General features: G+C 36.6%; 1 protein-coding gene across 18 annotated transcripts in view; it reads right to left on the minus strand.

The window, feature by feature from the left end:
• Positions 1-18,107, minus strand: part of Cab39l (calcium binding protein 39 like) — a 210,195-nt gene that overhangs the window by 78,642 nt on the left and 113,446 nt on the right. For all 18 annotated transcript variants that reach the window (XM_087197450.1, XM_004844158.4, XM_021257834.2 and 15 more), the window contains one exon: positions 6,447-6,565. In XM_087197450.1, coding sequence (XP_087053576.1) covers positions 6,447-6,565 — 119 coding nt within the window. The remainder of the gene's footprint in view (positions 1-6,446; positions 6,566-18,107) is intronic.

Below are 18,107 nucleotides of genomic sequence, written 5' to 3' on the forward strand. Positions count from 1 at the left end.
CTATAATTTCTCTTTACCATTTTTCTCACTCTGGATTATATCAATTGCCTAATCTATTTCCTTTGCTTCACTTTACTTATTCTGTTACTTTCCCCTCTCTCTCCACCCCCATCCCTATTTGGTGTCTATGTTCCTCTGCTCCACCCCAGTCTCCAAAGAGTGCCTAGCATAATGTTTTTTTCAGAAAGAGGGCATATAATTAATTTAATTAACCTCAAATTCTGACTGATACTAGAAGAATGTAGTGAGACTCAAAGTCTGGCTTTTACAAAAGCTATATGATCTCTAGCCAACATCTCTAATTCAATTTCCAAATTGAGACAATTTATGAAAGTTTCCAACTATTGGGTAAAATTAGTTCTCTTTTCCCTTTCGTTAAGTTTATTGGAACCATCTGTGATACACTGGTGATTTATTCTTGAGAATCAAGAGAATATTTTTAAAAATATTCCTCTGGCCAGGTGTAGCACACACCTACAATCCCAGCTATTCAGGAGGCTGAGATACAGGAGGACTGCAAGTTAAAGGCCAGCCTAGGCATATGAGACGCGTTTCAAAAAAAAAAAAAAAAGTCTAAGGGTGTAGCTGAGTGGTAGTATAGCTCTAGGCTGGATTCCCCAGAACTGCAAAGCAAAACAAAAAAACCCCAAAAAACCCCTCCTCTTGGGCAATTCATCCAATAATTTGTCCCCAATGGTAAAAATGTCATTTTCTGAGATGATAACTGCTTAAGGTTACGAATATAGTAGAATACATATATAGGGAAGTTCCTGATTGTCCTCAATACCCTCCACGAAACTTTTAATTCACATAATCATTTCAACCTGACCACCTTCTAAAAGACTAACTTTTCATAGGTTATTGCTTACTTTATAAAGAAGTCCTCCATATATTAAGCTTCTCTTAAGTCTCAAATTCTAATAGCACTAATATGCTTAGGTCTGGTAAAGAATCAATATTTATCTCACCTAAGCTATTCTACTTATGGATAAATTTTCTGATGGCAGGACCATGACTAATCACTATGTTTCCCATGACTAGCCTATGGCAGGTTTCCAATTAAGGTTAATCTGATGAATGCCAAATCACTGTTTTTGTAGAATCAAATCATATCTTCCTTCCTAATTTATAATTGGCTAATATAGGCTAGGATATAATTAACATTACTGTACATGTGAGATCATTCAAATAATGACAGCATATGAAAGGATTCCTTTGAAACTTAATGAAAGCCAAAATGCAAGAGCAATTGTCTCAACTAGCAGCGAGCTACAGTAATCATTACATAGAATATGGCTAGAAGAAAAATCTTGTACAAAGAAACTCAAGAACAAAGATTATATTACAGAAAGGGAAAATGACATTTGTTACTGTTGGGAGCAAACAATGTCAGATGTACTTAGAAAACTTTTTATTCTTCAAACACTTGGCCTGCTCAATAGAGTCAAGAAAGTTTGCTTCTAATACAGAAACATTTGCTTACTTTAGAAATAATGAATTAACTTTGCTCACTGAACAGGCCTAGAAAGCAGTAACAATTTAATACTGATGAGCACCCTTAGCATCCAGATTGTAATCCCTAAGAACTATTCCTCACAAAAGAGAACCAAGGTTCTTGGCAGAAATTCCATGTCTGTGTCAGGAAATGTACAAGTTTGGCCTGGTATATATTACTGCATTAGAAAGCAAAGAAGTTCTCACAAACTATTTTGGTGATGTCAAAAGACATTACTCAGAAGGGGCCAGACTGTCAAGTTAGCATTAAGAAGAAAATGTGTGCAACTCAATATTTATATATATTTATATGAAGAAATACACTAGTTAATAAGATACAGTGGGGGGGGCGTAGCTCAGAGGTGCCATGCCTACCTGGCAAGCGCCAGGTCCTGAGTTGATTCCCAGTACCAAAAAAAAGATACTGTGGGAGAGAGAAATAAAACTCACTGAATACCACGGGAGTTTCTAGGACAACTTATTACTCTATAAACTGATAACTGAAAGTAATTAAGCATTTATTCTGCCTCTCTCATATGAGATCTACCTGGAGTAACCTAATGATAGTAGTGGATGAAGAAAAGTTATTATCAATAAAACTACTGTAGCCAGTAAATAAACAAGGAATGACTGATTCTGAAAATTAACTTTTTGTAATCCCTAATGAAATGACTGAATGAGGCAATGTTTATCAATTGATGGTAAACCATTAAATGAAAGGTTGATGGGAAATTTTATTTTATTTTTTGTTTTTTGTTTTTTTTTGAGAGACGGTCTTGCTATGTAGCCCAGGCTGGCCATGAACTTATGGCAATCCTCCTGCCTCAGCCTCCAGAGTGCTGGGATTACAGGCATGGACCACCACATTCGGCATGGGAAACTATAATGAATTAGATTGTAATCATCTAGGCTCATCGCTCATGTTGACATTACTAAAAGTATGTCTCCTGATGTGCTGAAATATAAACTATATAGAACCACTTACAAAATATTATTAAAAGAAAAATTGAGTTGAACTCTAATTTAAATATGAACTCTGGAAACATACGGCATAATGGGACAAGTTAAATGATACTATATGAAAGTACTGCGACAACTCCACAATGGAGGATATTGTGTAGAATAAATCATTCAGTTTTTTAACAAATCAATAGCATATGAATGCAGGTGTGTAGGAGGGTCAAAAGTTGATCTAAATGAAAGGAACTTAAACTTTTTTGACTTAAGTAAAAATTACACCTAAATATAATAACTAAATATTTTTAGGATGCTTATTTGAATATTCGATCAACTACGAAAAGAGATTTTTTTTCCTTTTTATTTGGCAATCAAGGAAATTTGAGTATGAACTGGGTATTTGTTATTACAGAATTACTGTTAATTTTTAAAAGTACAATAGTGACATTGTGGCTATATATAAATTATCTTTTTATTTTTAGGAAGCTTTCTGAAGTGCTTAGAGATTTTCTTGAAAATATCATAGCCCCTCCCACCCAAATGGGAGGGTGGGGTGCACTGGGGAGATAGAGGAAAGAAGCACAGCAAAATAATGATGGTTGCTAAGACTGAGTGATTGGGGGTACGTGAAGTTTCTTTACTAATTTTGCATATGGCTGAAATTTTTGTAATACATTTTTTAAAAATAGGAGTACTAGGAAACATTCTCTTAACATTAGACTTAGGGAACATCTGCCATTCGCCCCAGAGTTTTACGGATCACTGAGAAAAGTTTAGTGACCTCCTCAAGTCTTCTCAGTGCCCTGGAGTATCATTTGCTCAAGTCAGAGAACAAATTCATTTAGAATGAAAAGTCCTTTATGAAAGCCCTTTTCATAGAACTTGGGCTTCAAATGCTTTGTATTACATGTTCAGATGATTCTCCTTGATAGATAAGAGTCAGCTTCTTTCTGGCCTTACATTCTTTTTGGTTAAACTGTGGTTCAATATAGCATGTTACTATTATATCCCTAATATTATTGTTTGATGCATAAATGTACCAATTGGGTTATTTCCTAAGTTTTCAAGGAAGTTCACAACTGGCAATACAGTAAAAATCCTCACCTTCAACAGAGGACTAACTCTGTAGCATTCATTCCAAGCTGAACTAGAAAATAGTAATGGATAAAACCAATTGTGGTGCAACAGTTGCAGTTAGGACTTCTACCCTGTCCTCAGGAGGATCAACAGTTCCCTCTCCCTTTACATATGAACGGTTCTCAAATCTTCTTAAGGATATATTAATGGCAAAAAACATGGTGCTTAGTATCAGATTTGGATTGAAAAATGTGGCTCTGTTACTTCTAAGCTGTCTAACTTTAAGCGATATCCTCTCTGTCTCTCTCTCTCTCTCTCTCTCTGTTTCAATTTCCTCATCTGTAAAATGCTAAGGATGGATAATACCTAATCCACACATGACATTAGATGCCGTACCTGACACAGAGCAAGCACTCAGTAAGTGGTATCTACAAAACAGGACATGAAGGAATGAGTTAAAAAACAGAAAAATAAGGCTGGGGATTTAGCTCAGTGGTTCTGCCACCTGCCTCACAAGTGCAAGGGCCTGAGTTCGATCCCTGGTACAAAAAAAAAAACCAGCAGAAAAATAATCATTACAATAGAGAAGAAAAACCAGAGCTGTAGTCACCAAATTGTTATCAGTGGGTTGGTTGGGAGGGATTATGAGATGCCCTCTCTTTTTACATTAAACATTTCTAAAACGTTTAACTCTTTAAATAGTAAATATATGCTACTTTTTAATCAGAAAAAATTGAAATGCTTTAAAATAGCTACTCTCTTCATTCCCATGCTCATCACTCTTTCTTGGACTCTTCCAAGCTAGAATTGCAGGCCCCCAAACCTCTAAGTCAGTGATGGTGAATCCGTTAGAGCTTTCAGTGATAACAAACAGCCAGCTGTGGCATAGGTGCCATAGGCTTGCCAACACTGTTAAAGCATTTTCCACACCACCACCAGAACTCATTCCTGGGTGACTCTAGGTTGCCTATAGAATGACATATAAACTCCTTGGTAGGGTGTGGAAGGCTCTTCCACATCTGGTCTTGTCTTTCCAGCTTTATACTCCTTCCCTTCATAATATGAGTTTTCCCTTTGACTCTTCCTGACCTCTAGCCACACTAGAATTCTTGTATTCTTGAAACACATAAATTCTCTTACATATTTTCATGTTCCTATGGGCTGAAACAGCAGTGAACAAAGTGATTTTAGACAGCACATGTTGATAATGGCAAAACGTCTTGCTGACCTAGACCATCTGCCTGCTACTGCCATGTGAAAAATATACTTATCTTGTGATGGGACCACTCCATTTTGGGGTCTATTTATTATAGAAATTTAGTATACTCTAACTAATAGACAATATATTTCTTTTTCCAGAACTGAAAGACATGATTCCTCAGTAGAAGCATTATTTTGCATCAAAATCCAAAGTAATCATAGCATACTTCTTCGCTCAACAATGATAACAGCATAGTCACAATAATCTAAATGTGATTCAAAACAGTGATAAAGGGCTGGGGATTTAGCTCAGTGGTTTTGCCGCCTGCTGCACACGTGCAAGGACCCGAGTTCAATCCCTGGTACCAAAAAAATCAGTGATAAAATATATTGGGAGGACAAGGGGAAGGAAATAGAGTAATAGTGGCAGCAAAAAAGCTAAAAAACATGTTGTTTAAATTTGATAAACCAAAAAGTTAGTATAAGTTCATTATTTGGAATACAGAGATAAATATATGACAGAAAATAATGAATAAACACAAAAGAAGAAAGTGGTTGTTTCTGGCAGTGGGACTGAGGGATGGAGAAGGAAGAGGCAAAGAAGTATTGTTTGTTGATATATCAGATTTTTAATCTGTGCTATGTGTTAATACAATTGAATGCTAGAGGGACGGAACACACAGATGAGATAGATTGTATGGAACAGCAGAACTGAAAACATAAATACTATAAAATAAAAAGCCAAGGGCTGGGAATTTAGCTCAGTGGTTTTGCCACCTGTTGCGCAAGTGCAAGGACCTGAGTTCGATCACTGGTACCAAAAAAAAAAGCCATGCTGATTTGACATGATGGAATTAAATAACAGTAGGGAAAGAAAACAGTCTTGTGATCCCAGCCACTGCTGCACCCACATGTCCAGTCTTTAGATTTAGAGTAATCTCAAAAATGTCTAAGAAACACCTGTAAATGAGTAGACATAAAAAATAATAATCAAGGATTCTATTATCCGACTTCACTTCAGTTTTTTGGCTCCTCCATGGCCCCACATATACACAGTAATGTTTAGTCTCTCCTCATGTAGAAGCATGTCACTTTGGCAGATGCTAGCTACTAAAACATTCTTGTACTCTTATTTGAGTGTGTGTGTGTGTGTGTGTGTGTACAGTGCATGTGTGTAATAAGAGGACTCAGTATCATGCAACTGCACAGCTAGGAATACCACATGCTGGGAGGCACAAACAATATTATAGTTGGAACATATAGTTGAATATTATAGCAGAAAACTGGAAGAAAAAGAGGTAATAAATGGAATATAACATTTAGAATTATAAAGGTGAAAACAAGAGGTTTTTTTTTAAAAGAAGCCTAAATTGGGGGCCGGGGATTTAACTCAGTGGTTCCACCACCTGCCTCGAAAGCAGAAGGACCCGAGTTCGATCTCTGGTACCAAAAAAAAAAAAAAGAAGCCTAAGTTTTCTTAGAGATACAGACTTGGAGGGCTGATCTCAAGAATGGTAGATACCCATCCAGCAGTTCCAAAGTGACCATACTCCCAACGAGGCTAATGTTGTATGTTCTGTGTGTGTGGTATTAGGAATCCAACCCAAAACTTTGTGCACACTACATAAGCACTCTAGCACTCAGCCACAATCCCATCTTATGTACTTTCAACAATTATTTTAAACTCAAATCTACTTGAAAGGAAGCCAGGCACCTACCCTTTGAGGAGCATAAACAGGATGTGAGGATGAGCACTAATATACTCCACAGTAGGGCTCCGAGTGCCTATCTGTCTTCTCAGGATGTTGTTAAATATCTGGGTTACATCTTTTTTTCCCTGTTAAAGAAACAAATCACCATTAAATTGTACACTTTAAATGGATGAATTGTATGGTGTGTGAAATACTCATATATATAAAGATAGTACCATCCTTTAAAACATTAATTTACTCTTTTCATTTATCTTTAATAAGCTATGTTTTCAAACACAAAGTCCACAAAATGCATGCAGTTCCTTCCCACAGGATTTGTAATGTGGGAAATCGGACCAGTCAGAAGTCCATTTCTCACAGTAGTAAACACAATGGAGCCGAAGGATATAAAATCGTAGCAAATATGACAGAACTGAATTCTTTCTAATGTTTTTCTTTTTAGCTTTATTCCAGATGAAAATTTTAAACCTTCATAGATAAGGAAGGAAAATAGATAAGAAAATGAAATTAAAATTTTGTTAAACTGTTAGAATCAAATTCTTTTTTTCTTAGACCTGCTTGCTGGTAATTTTTTCCACTTCACTTTACTACTCTTCCATCATGGTGCCTTAATTTTTAAAAAGTGAGAAGTAAGTTTAAAATATGAGTTTTCCATTCAGGAGTGGTGGTGTGTGCCTATAATCCCAGAACTTGGGAGGCTGAGGCAGAAGAATCACCACGAGTTGGAGGCCAGCCTGGACTACATAGTGAGTTCAAGACCACCCTGGACTACATAGTGAGATCCTACCTCAAAAAAGCTACAAAAAAATTTTCTATTATTTGGGTATACTGACTGAGGTGATCATAAGAAATCAAAAGTAGCCTAGAGAAACAGAAGGGACCATTTAGTCTTTATTGCCTAAGCCAGACAAAAGAGTCCTTTGGACAAAACTCCCCTCTCATACATCCCACACCTGAATCTAGCCTGATTTTCTAAAAGAAGCTCTGGAGGAGACCCAAGTTTAGTATATGGAAAATAAAGACAAGAATATTACATTGAATTCTTAATCATTATGGCCCTGGTTTGGGCCTTGCCTTTCAACTGAACTGTGAAAGAGGTTCTTAGTTTCTTTCTCCACGTCACAGAATGGCAAGAAATGCAAATCTGACCATGCCATTCTCTCCTTTAAGCTCCTCAACATCTCCTTTTGGCTTAGAAAAAAGTCTAGTGCCTTCCATGAACTGGCTCTTGCCTACCTCTCCAGGCTCATCAGAGACCTACTGCTTCCAAAACCCTACATCAAACTCTGTTCATATCAAATGATTGTACTATTACATATACTCATACACAGCCTTTCAGGCCCTGTACCTCTCTCTGTTCACACTCTCCTGCTTATCCTAAATATTTTCCTTCCTTTTCCTAGCAAACTCTGTTCTTTAAGATTCAATGCATGATGTTAAGATTCAATGCATGATGTTAAGATTTGATGCATGATGGGGTAAGTACTTCTGTCTCTATTAAAACAATATCCATTGCCTACATTGATCAGGATCTGCTCTTCTCCCACTAGCTTCATCTCCACCTCTAGCACTGTCAGAGAAGTAAACTTTTACTGAGTGCTTATTCTTTGCCAGATACATAAACTAAAGGCCTTACACACAAGATCCAATCATAACTTTTTTTCCCCCGTACCAGGGATCAAACTCCAAACCTTGTCCTTGCAAGACAGGCATGGTGCCACTGAGCAAAATCCCCAGCCTGCTTATAACCTTTTAATTTGGCACTTTTAAAGACTAAAGACATAAACTAAGACCCAAAGTGACTGGTAAGATTATTCAGTTACTCAATTTATAAAGCCTTTAGTTATATGAAATGTGAAGAAAATACTGATTAAAAAAAGAAAAATTAGAAAAATTAGAAAAATTTTGCAAGGATATTATTCACTTTATAAAAATTAATTTAGAATAGATCTTGGATTTTAAACATAAAACTAGAAAAAATAAGAGAAAATCTTTAGACTGCAGGGCTGGATAAAATGTTCTTAACCTTGACATTAAAAGCATAATCAATAAAATTAAAATGTGATTAACTAGAATGAAAATCTAAAACTTCTGTTCTGCTAAAGATTCCATTAATAAGATGGAGAAACAAGCTATACACTGGGAGAAGATGCTGCAAGGTGTAAATGCAACAAAAAACCAGTATCTAGAGTACATAAAAATGCTCAAAACTTAATAGCATAAAAGCAAAACAATTAGAAAATAAGTGAAAGACTTGAAAAGACATTTCACCAGAGGATATACAGTTAGCAATAAACATATAAAAGATGTTCAATCTCTATATCCTTCAGGAAATGCAAGCTGAAACCACAGTGAGATATTACTACAAATCTATCAGAATGTCTAGAATAAAAAAAATAGGGATAACACCAAATGCTGACAAGAATGAAAGCAAAATCACACTCATACTTTGCAGTGGAAATGTGAAACAGTATTGTAAATTTGGAAAACAATTTGGCAGTTTCTTAAGAAACTAAATATACAACTACCCTATCAAGACAATTTCACTCTTTTATCACAGAGAAATGAAAGCCTGTACAAAAATCTGGCCATTCATGTTCATAAAACATTATTTGTAATAGCCAAAAGCTAGAAACAACCCAGAAATTCCACAGGTAAATGGTTAAACAAACTGTGGTACACCCAGAATGAAGGGTTACTACTCAGCAACAAAAAGGAACAAACTATAGATAAACGCAACAATTTGGGTGAATTTTGAGAAATTATGCCAAGTGAAAAAAGCCAATTCCAAAAGGTATATAATACACTGGATGGGTATACTAGATAGCATTCCTAAAATGACAAAATTGTAGAAATGGAGACTAGTGGTTACCAAAATTCAATAATGGGTAGTAATGAGATCAGGAGAAGTGGATGTGGCTACAACAGGGCAAGAAAAGAGATCTTAGCTGGGTGTGACTGTACATGCTTGCATTCCCAGCAACTCAGGAGGCTGAGTCAGGATGGCTGCGAGTTCAAGGCCAGCCTGAATTTCATGAGACCCTGCCCTGCCCCCCCCCCCCGCAAAGAGAGACAGTGGTGATGGAAATTTTCTATATTTTGACTTTATCAATGTCAGTACCCTGGTTGTATTATTGTACAGTTTCACAAGATATTACCAGTGAGAAAATTGGGCAAGCTGCATGGGATTTCTTTTGATTATTTCTCACAACTGATATCAATCAACAATTATTTCAAAGTTTAAAAAAATCTTAAAAAAGATATTTTTCTTCATCCACCAATTTTTTAATTCGATGTCAATTGTCATACTTGCTTTGTGAGGATATCATGCATTCTAACACTAATCAACTGGTGCCCTAGAATCCCATTTTAAGAAACCTAGCCTGATAAAATATTTCTAAATGATCCTAAATACAAAAAGAAAAAAGTTTCAGACACAAATTTAACACAGCTGTGATAACAAAGAATTAGGAACAATTAATGTGTCCAGGATAAGTTTTTAAAATTATGCTATATCTAAGTGGCAGAAATAAGAAGTTGGAACACTGAAATTTTAGTGTTGATTAAATATAAGAAAAATCTATAGATATCCATTGTTTGAACTTTATCATGGGCACAAATGGAGAGCTAGAAATAAAGAAAGAAGAGAGAGAGAAGGAAAAAATGAAGGAGAAGGAATCAAAGAAAAGATTTGGGGGAGAGGAAACAGAAAGAACAGGTAACAGGAGAGCAAATTAATCCTAAAGGATTACATGAATTTCATTTACACAGATGTGAAAGACTGTATTTGTTGTCTAAAAGTGGTATAGCTGTATATAGCTATATATAGCTGTAAATATAAATGTGTTTTAAAATGAAAGAAACCATCTATCTGTTCGAGTCTTTTTAGACTTTACAGTGCAATATTGCAGAATAAATACTAACCCTCTTTGAAATGTCAAAGGAGCATGTTTTTCATACCTTCCAGTAAAATGCCACAAGAACATTACCATACAGCATTCCAGTGAATATCAGAAAAGAAACTCCACAGAGCCCTATCCAGCTTTTACACAGAGATAAACATTCTTTTAGTTCATTAGCAAATGTATGCAGAGGCAAAAGAAACCTCTTATGGATAATAAAAACAAGTTCTGCTACTGTGGAGCACTTCTCAAAGTAGAGGAAAGGATTGTAATGGAAAGAATTAGAAAAAACTCAAAGAGGTACAAGATAGTGAATGATTGTCTCAGTGTTATATGTAATCTATCCAATCCTCAAACTAAGTGTAACTGAACTGAAACTTTAACTATTTCATAACCAGTCTTCTGCAAGCTTTAAGTTGCCAGATCTCAAGCTCTGGACCCAGAGATAGCCAGAAAAAAAGGAAAAAAGAAGAAAAAACAATAAATCTTCAAAATACTTTTGGTTATAACAAGACAACAACCAGAAATGACCAAAATGCGTCAAATTAGCCAGCAATTCTAAGATTATATATAAAGTAACTAATCAGATCTTAAGCCTGAGGAAGCACATGCTAGCTGGCCAATTCAAAAAAGGTCAGCTCTAATATAAAATGCACAACAATTACTATATTTGCTGAATAAATGAATGATTAAGGGAGAATCCCTTGAAGTCAAAAGAGAAAGAGAGAAGCAATCAGGAGTATCTGTTGGCAAAGTACGAACCTCACAGGTAACATAGACAAGATATGGGAGAGGAAAAGGGAGATGAGAAAACCCTGAAAATTGTAGCTATTTATTTGTATTCAAAACAGATATAAAGTCGGGTGTGGTGATGCACACCTGCAATCCCAGCACGTGGGAGGCTGAGGCAGGAGGATCAGTGTGAGTTTCAGGCAAGCCTGGGCTACATAGTGAGTTCAAGACTGCCCCGAACTACATAGTGAGATCCTATCTCAAAAAACAAAAACAAACAAACTATACACATACACACACACACACACACACACACACACACACAGAGTGAGAGAGTTCTCAAAATTCAGCAAATAAAGTGGAGACAAAAGATCTGAATAAATACTTCATAAAAGGAGTAATAGGGTGGCAAATGACCACATGAAAAGATGCTCAATATTATCAGTCATTAGGGTAATGCAAATTAAAATAACAATGAAATAACACCAACATTTATTAGAATAGCTAAAATTTAAAAAACAGAACAAAAAGTTGACATCACCCAACAATCCTACTCTTAGGTATTTATCCATGTGAAATAAAAGTCTACGTTCACAAACACATGAAAATGTGTACACACTTGCAGTGGTTTATTTGTAAATGAAGAAAACTGGACATATGCCACGTATTCCTCCCAAGGGACATGGATAAATGATCTGTGCTCCCTCCATGCAATGGACTCTACTCAGCAGCACAAAGGAATGCTCTCCTGATACATGGTAGCAACATGGATGAATCTCCAGTACATCATGCTACTTGAAAAAAGCCAGACTGTAAAGACTATATATTGTATGGTTCTTCTTATGCGACAATTTTGCAAAGGTAAAAATAGAGGGGTGGAAAACAGATCTGGTTGCCAGAACCTGAGGTAGAAAAGGTTGGAAGAAAATCTGGGAGAATTTGGGGGGGTGGCATTTGGAACTGCTCTACATTATAGAACTGTGCACTAAAAAAGGCAAATGTTACTGTTTATAAATTATACCTGTTATGGTTTGACTATGGTTTATCCCCATCAAAATTCATGCTGAGACTTGGTCAAGTCAGCAGTGCTGGGGGATGAGGCCTAGCAGGAGGTGTTGGGGTAATGTGGGCAGAGCCCTCATGGATGGACCAGTGCTCTCCTTGTGGAAATGGATTAGCCATCTCAGTAGCTCTGCCCCCTTTTCTATCTTCCAAATGTGGCTGCTTCCTTTCTGGTTTCTGCTATGAATTAAAGTAGGACCAAGCCCTTACCAAAAGTTAAAAAAAATGCTGGCATTATTCTCTAGTTTCCATTATTCTAGCTTCCAGAATCATAAGCCAAATACACTTCTTTTCTTTATAAATGATCCAGACTCATATATTCTATTATAGCAACAGGAAGCTGATTAATACCTTAATTTAACAAATGAAAATAGCAGTCATTGAAGTACTGAACTTCCCTTTTTTATTTTTACTTTTTTATTTTTGGTGCTCTGGGATACAACACAGAGCTTTGTATGTGCTAGGCACTAAGTTACATCTCAAACCCTTGGATTTGTCTATTCTTGCTGGGGTACATCTGTGTATGAAGAGGGAGCTCGAGGTGTGGGTGAGGGCATTTATGCTGAATTTCAGTAGCAAAATTAGAACAGGTTTGGGGGGTGATCGTTTAGTAAGGACTCTTGTTGCAAACTAAAATTCAAATTACACTTACAGATATTGGGAAAGATTTAGAGAACCCAAGCCCAGGCCAGCTCAGAATTAGGTGCTCTTAAAAAATGCTTAAGTACAATTAAATGTACATTTCTTAAATTCTATCAGTGTGTGAAGGGGATGTCATTTCCACTCCCCCCATATATTTTTTTTCATTCTTCTCTATCTTTTCTGCAGGCTGCCTTTTTCTATCTCTTCAGTCCGCATGGTAAGAAACATGGCCATAGATGAAAAAACTACATCTGGTAGCTTTACTTCCTGGCTAGATACTGGGGTTCTTTCTCACTTCTAGTTCTAGAATTTGTACAGAGAGATTGTGGCCCTGCTTTAATCAGATGCCTACTGGGCCAGTCAGCCATTTGTTGGACAGGGTCACAGGGTCCAAAATTGTTGCTCTAACTGTAACCATTGGATGAAGAAAGGAGTATTCCCCCAAAAGCAAAGGGACTGCAGATAAAACAGTTTATACATTATATAAGAACAGTCTTTAGGCTTCTGGCAGATCACATGCCTTAAAAAATATGGTGCGACCACAAAAAAAAAGGTATGGTGTGTTTAAACACAGTTTTTAGTGGTGAAAAACAAAGTTTGGTAAGGTCAAATTAAGATGGCCATTATCTTAAATTTATTACAGTCCACTGGTTTCACTTCTGATTAAGAGCCTGATATCAAAAACCACCTTTAATTACAAATAAATTATATATCTTTTTAGGACAAAGGCTTCCAAAACTTGAATTCAATAATTTTAAGAGGGCAAAAGGTTAACAATAACATAAAATTCCATTTATTTATTTTTTTGTTTTGTATTGTCTTTGGTTTTTTTTTTGCCGTGCCAGGGATCAAACTCAGGACCTTGCACTTGCAAGGCAGGCAGTGCCACTGAACTAAATCCCTGGCCCTGAATTCCGGTTTTTTTTGATACAGTATTTCTACTCCCAAGATTATAATTATTTGTCTAACTATAGGCACAGAATATATGAACAATAAGTAGAATCAATGGCTTACACACACAGCATTTCAAATTGCTGTATGCTAGGAGCAATTCTACATAATTTTGGGGAAAAATCATTTCACAATTATGATTAGGCCTAGTTTTCCTGCCTACAGACTGGCTATGTCAGGCATGTCAAGACCTAACTCCATTTTTGCCTCCCATCACAGCTAGAGCCTCATTGGTCCCTCAATGCTGGATTGCTCCAGGGCAGGATTACATCAGCTGACGACATCCTGGGGAGGAACAAATTCCTAATCAACATAAATTCTTTGTGATCTAGGATCCTCATCTGCATAAATTCCTCATTGTTCTAGTATTATTGCTGCTGCCCTGTGAGTCATCTGTTACTCCCAAAGTATGGAATAAAGGTGAGGCAAGCTCTGGGTCTTTCATCTTTGCTGCCCAGAGTAGCACCGATCAGGCCCAAAGCTAAGCTTCTTCTCTTAAGTCTCTCTTTCTTTATTTATTAATTCATCTTGTGCTGTTGTGGCTCACAGGAGACTAGGACTCACTGCAGAGGTTCTAGAAACATCCCCTTTCCCATTTCTCACAGCTATCTGCATGTCAAAGCTTGTATCTTTAGGCTTTCTGATTTCTGCCTCATTTTTATGGTAAAGGTAAAAAGACTACTTTAATCAGTCCAGGAAACAGAAAAAAAATATTTAGAGAATAAAACTTTTCAAAAACTTTAGGTCTATAAAATAGCTCAATGAGAACCTGATCTGGTAATGTTTGGTTCTGTGTGTGTGTGCGCGCGCGCGCGCACACACGCATCTGTGCATATGTTTAATGCAGTAAAGACAAAAAGGAAGGGGGTCTGAAAACTCTACTGGGTCTCGCAGACATGGGTTGTGGGACAGCCATCCTATCCTCTGAGATCTAAAGTCTCATGATCTAGTTAATTTTAATCTTTAATCATTTCAATTTAGTTTACTGTAGAAGTGCTGACGCTGTTACAGTAATAAATAACTTGGAGAATGACTTGTTCCTGCTTATCTCTAAATCATTCCTGGAATGCATAACATAAGTGAGTAACAAGCAATTAATGACCTGTGCTATTCTTATGGCCTAATGCAACTGTAACCATCAGTTTGCTGTAACCTCTTTTTGTTCTTTTTATCTATAAAACCAGACTCCTCAGATACCATTTTAGAGAACTTACACTGGACAACGGGAACACTTGTATTCTGGGTGGCTATCCTCACTCTTAAATAAAAGCCTTCTTTTATATACTCTTGTGTGAGATTGCTTTAGGTTGTTAGTAGCAAGAAATAATAATTAGAGATGAAGTTATACAGTAGAGTTTTTGCTTCTTTGAGTTCTTTGAGCTGCTTCCTTTTTTTGGTATTGGGCACTGAACTTAGGACCTTGCGCTTGCGGGGCAGGCGTGATGCCACTGAGCTAAATCCCTGGTCCCTGAGCTGCTTTCTTGCTGAATCCCAACAACGACTTTTTATCCGCTCTAGTTTTGCAAGGCACATTTGCTTTAAAAATGGGTGCATCCAGTTTGCAAAAACTAAAACTTGGAAACAGCCCAAATGCCCATCAACTGGAGACTGGATCAAGAAAATGTGAAAATGTGTTTTTTTTATGAAATGGAGTACTACTCAGCCATCAAAAACAAGAAATTAGAGACACTTGTTGCTAAATGGATGCACATTGAGGTGATACTCTTAAGTGAAATAAACAGGACACACATGTGTAAATACTGAATAGTTTCTCTAGTGTGAGAAACTGAAAGTGTAAATAAGAACTAAAAGGTACAATAGATAATGTGAAATAGGACGAAAAGGGGCAAAGGGGAAGGGGAAGTGGGAGGATAGGGGAAAGGAAAGAAGGGAATGGAATTAATATGAGAAAATGAAAAAATGGAAACAAAGTCTTTGTAAATAGGGAGGGATGAAGGGGTTGAAGGGAGGGCAGGGGAAGGGGGAAAAAATAAGAACCAGGAGAGTATGTAAAGGTGCAAATTTCCAGTGATGAATGTCATTATATTGTACACCTAAAATGTACCAATAAAAGGATATACAAAAAAAATGAGTGCATCAACTTTTATCTGCAATAAGTTCTTTATTCCCTTGATCTCTTATCATATTGTTTTTTTTTTTAAAAAATCAGAGTCTAAAACTATATCTTGAATAGTAGTCAAACTTAAAAGATACAGCTCTGAGCTTGGTCCTGAGTCCACAAAATCATAAACCCTGCAATCTTAGTCACAAGTCTTTTTTTTTTTTGGTACTGGGGATCAAACTCAGGACCTTGTGCCTGCGAGGCAGGCACGCTGCCACTGAACTAAATCCCCAGCCCCACAAAGTCATTTTTTAAATGATTCATAATATGCCAGCATGGTTCTTTTAGCAATTTTAAGACTTGATGGCTAAATAATTTTTTTTCAGCTTAAGGGTCTGAAGGATCCTCCAGTATTGTCCCCTAACCCAAAGGTCCACTTTCCTCTGGATTCTTTTAGAAGAAATGGCTTTGTCACAAGAATTCCTGAATTAGTCCCTGCTATCTAATCCAAAATCATTGCCTTGAGCCACCATGGCTGCTGTCAGTTTGGGTTCCAAAACCAATCCTGGCTTCTTTCAGCCTCTATTAACTGACTTATCCTTGAAAGTGATTATTTTCTCAACACCTCTCTTTACCCCAAGTGGAGAAAACCAGTCTTCCTGCTTCACTCAACATTGATATTAATACGTTGTTCTTTTATCAACAGTTTAAGGATAACGAAGGGTAAGCACAGCATGCAGAAATAACTTCAAATTGAATTCTACCTGTCACTAAGGTTCTTCAGTTTACCTCATTATCTTTTTTCTTAAGGTCCTTCTGTTTGTTATTGTTCTGAAAACTTTTCCTTACCCTACTCCAAACCTTTCTCCTATCTCTCTTTCATCTCCTGTCATTATTAACCTTAGCCAAAGATGGTATTTTGCAAATTTCTGTTACTTCATTCTGCAAAGGGAATCTAACCCCTTTTCTCCAAGTCTTTTCTTTCCAGACACTGTCTAGGGACCTTATAACTAACAAAAAAGCCCTAGTAAGGTGTCTTTAAACAGAAGTTCACATTTTTTCTCTGTGAGGAATGCTCCATCTTCCTAAATTATCTGGCAAGAGCTATCTCTAAAATAATTTTTCCTCCTTGTTATAAAAATATATCACAATTTTACAGTCAAATGACTGTTTTGATCTTCAGAGAAGCATAGTGAGAGAATGTTCATTTACTGAAATGATAAGATTACCACTTAAAGAAATGTGAATTGTCTTCTGAACAATTTACTAATTCCTCAAGAACAGCTCATTGTTGTGTTTTAGGATAGCTTCTTTTGATTCAATTCCTTTACCTCTGCTTTGATCTCTCATTCTTATTCCTAAATTCATTCAACCAAACAGCCAATCAACTGACATGCAACTAGATGTGGGAACCAGGCTTAGTACTCAAGGCACTCAGTACAAAAGGGGCTTCCCAGAGCTTCCTATGAACCAAGAGAGGAGGAGGTGGGAGTCCTGTGTTGTTAGAACATGTTTTGAAGACAGGAAGAATTGCATTAAGCTACCATTAGCTTATATGAACACTTTGGGCTGAAGAAGGAAAGCTGCTCCTTGCAGACCAATCACCCTGTCACCAGTTCATAAAGACACACAGCACACTTCTGCAAGTAGGCTCATAATATTAGTAATACTGCCTCTTTCCTAGAAATATGTAGCTGATAAAATGTTTAAAATAGAACTGTTCTAAATTTTAACTGCTTTTCATCCATTCATTCAACCAGAAGTATTTATTTATTTTGGGCTAGAGGAGAAGGCAGCTGAATTTACTGAATTTCTAGGCATTGTATTATATCAGGTGAAAAAACGTTAAGACCTGTCTACTCGTTTATCACAATAACAGATCTTTATTATAGTTTCATGTCACCAGGAAAACCTTACTAAATCTAGTATGTTATTCTGGAGGGGAATGTATATAATACATCTTTTTATAAAGTTAAAAAGTAATTGGGCAGGGGATTTAGCTCAGTGGCAGCGTGCCTGCCTTGCAAGTACAAGGCTCTGAGTTCAATGCCTGGTACCGGAAAAAAAAAAAGTAATTAACTCTCTGCATTTAAAGACTTTATCTTCATAGAAAACTCAAATATTTAAAAAGGCACTTCTTTCCTCTAAGGATTCCAGAACAAAAGTTTACTAGATAATGTACAAGTCAATTTTAGGCAACTGAATGTCTTAATATCCAAATAATTCTTAAACAAACTTCCTCTCTAGATTTTACATTTATTTCTGGAATAGTGAATAACGGAAGAGAAACTTGTGTAACTGTTTCTTACTTGTTCC

Source organism: Heterocephalus glaber, unplaced genomic scaffold, assembly GCF_053883595.1.
Source record: "Heterocephalus glaber isolate CG9 unplaced genomic scaffold, H.glaber_assembly_v1.0 deba00001666, whole genome shotgun sequence".
Taxonomy (NCBI): domain Eukaryota; kingdom Metazoa; phylum Chordata; class Mammalia; order Rodentia; family Bathyergidae; genus Heterocephalus; species Heterocephalus glaber.